This window comes from Austrofundulus limnaeus, unplaced genomic scaffold, assembly GCF_001266775.1.
Source record: "Austrofundulus limnaeus strain Quisiro unplaced genomic scaffold, Austrofundulus_limnaeus-1.0 Scaffold246, whole genome shotgun sequence".
Classification (NCBI taxonomy): domain Eukaryota; kingdom Metazoa; phylum Chordata; class Actinopteri; order Cyprinodontiformes; family Rivulidae; genus Austrofundulus; species Austrofundulus limnaeus.
This window is the reverse complement of record NW_013952648.1, coordinates 730,873-732,085: the sequence shown is the minus strand read 5'-3', so window position 1 is coordinate 732,085 and position 1,213 is coordinate 730,873. Positions and strand designations below refer to the sequence as shown.

General features: G+C 41.1%; 1 protein-coding gene across 2 annotated transcripts in view; it reads right to left on the bottom strand.

Annotated features, from left to right (window-relative positions):
* The window catches only part of adad1 (adenosine deaminase domain containing 1 (testis-specific)), a 75,751-nt gene extending 74,879 nt beyond the window's left edge, over window positions 1-872 (bottom strand). Inside the window, exon 1 of one of the 2 annotated variants that reach the window (XM_014020277.1) lies at window positions 640-872. In XM_014020277.1, the coding sequence (XP_013875731.1) occupies window positions 640-826 (187 nt within the window). In that variant the 5' untranslated portion in view covers window positions 827-872. The remainder of the gene's footprint in view (window positions 1-639) is intronic. The other variant, XM_014020278.1, reaches the window with a different exon arrangement.
* Window positions 873-1,213: the final 341 nt, after the last annotated feature.

Below are 1,213 nucleotides of genomic sequence, written 5' to 3'. Positions count from 1 at the left end.
GTATTTATTTTTTACAATAACAAGCTGGAATGAAAACAAGCAAAAATGAAATAAAAGTAACAATTTTCTACTTCTTGTCTTTCTTTTTTTAATGTACGGAGTAGAAAGTACAGATAATTGTGTGAAAATGTAAGAACTAGAGATAAAAGGTAGGCTGGAAAATAATTACTCAAGTAAAAGTACAGATACCCAAAAATTCTACTTAAGTACAGTAAAGAAGTATTTGTAGATACTTTACAACTCTGCCTACTTAGCGCTGTAGCTAACAAATCTGTTGGTAAAGAACGTGCGCGCGTTCAACTGAAGCCGAATTAGCTTAATTAGCTTAATTAGCTAGCCCCCCACATACCTTTTTTTAACACCTCAATGCTAGGTCGATAGCCTCAACAGCTTGGAATAAATAAATATTTTAACATTTTAAACTTCAGYTTGAACTTGATTGCCCAGTCCTCTTCAACGCCACAAGACAAAATCTAGACAAAATCTGCAACCACGGTGTTAGCAAAGGATGCTATTTAATGTTAGCCTAAGTACCGCTAACACGGTTTCCAATGTTTCTCCTTCTTTCTCCGAGCGACGCTGCTTATAAAACATAACGATAGAAAACACAAAARCAAACGCAGTGCTTATCAAGTTTACCTGTTCTCGTTCGGGGGAAGAAAAAAAAAGACTCGACAGCTGAATTTGTCGTCTGAATGTTGTAGAAAYAAAACGCATGCGACGCTTTAGCAGTCCAGCGGTCTGCCCGGAACGTAGCGGTCAACTCACGTGCGCCGCAGCAATTGCGTCCGAAGATCGTTAGTTGAACGAAGATGTCCTGATGCATATCCAGGTAGAAAAAAAAATCAAAAAGAAAACAATAAGCAGGTCCTCTGGATGGGTTCTTCTTTAGTGAAACGTTTCGTCTGTCGTCCAAGCCGTCACACTTTCAGGGATGAAGATGTTCTCTTCCTGGATAGAGAGGAACGTTGGTTTGCGAGAGGAGTGAAGGAAGCCATCTTTGTGAAGTAAAACGTCCACCACTAAACAGAGGTGGAGGCCTTCGTGCCCAGTTGTCCTCCTCCTACAATGCTGTGTGTCGCAAGTATGACTCCGCCCCCTGTGAGCAAAAGGTGCCCCAACGATAACCAACACAAAAAGGGGAAAAAAGACAAAAACAAGTGGACGTTGAGCCCCGCCTGCATTCACTACAGACATATAACAGGATCCAAAC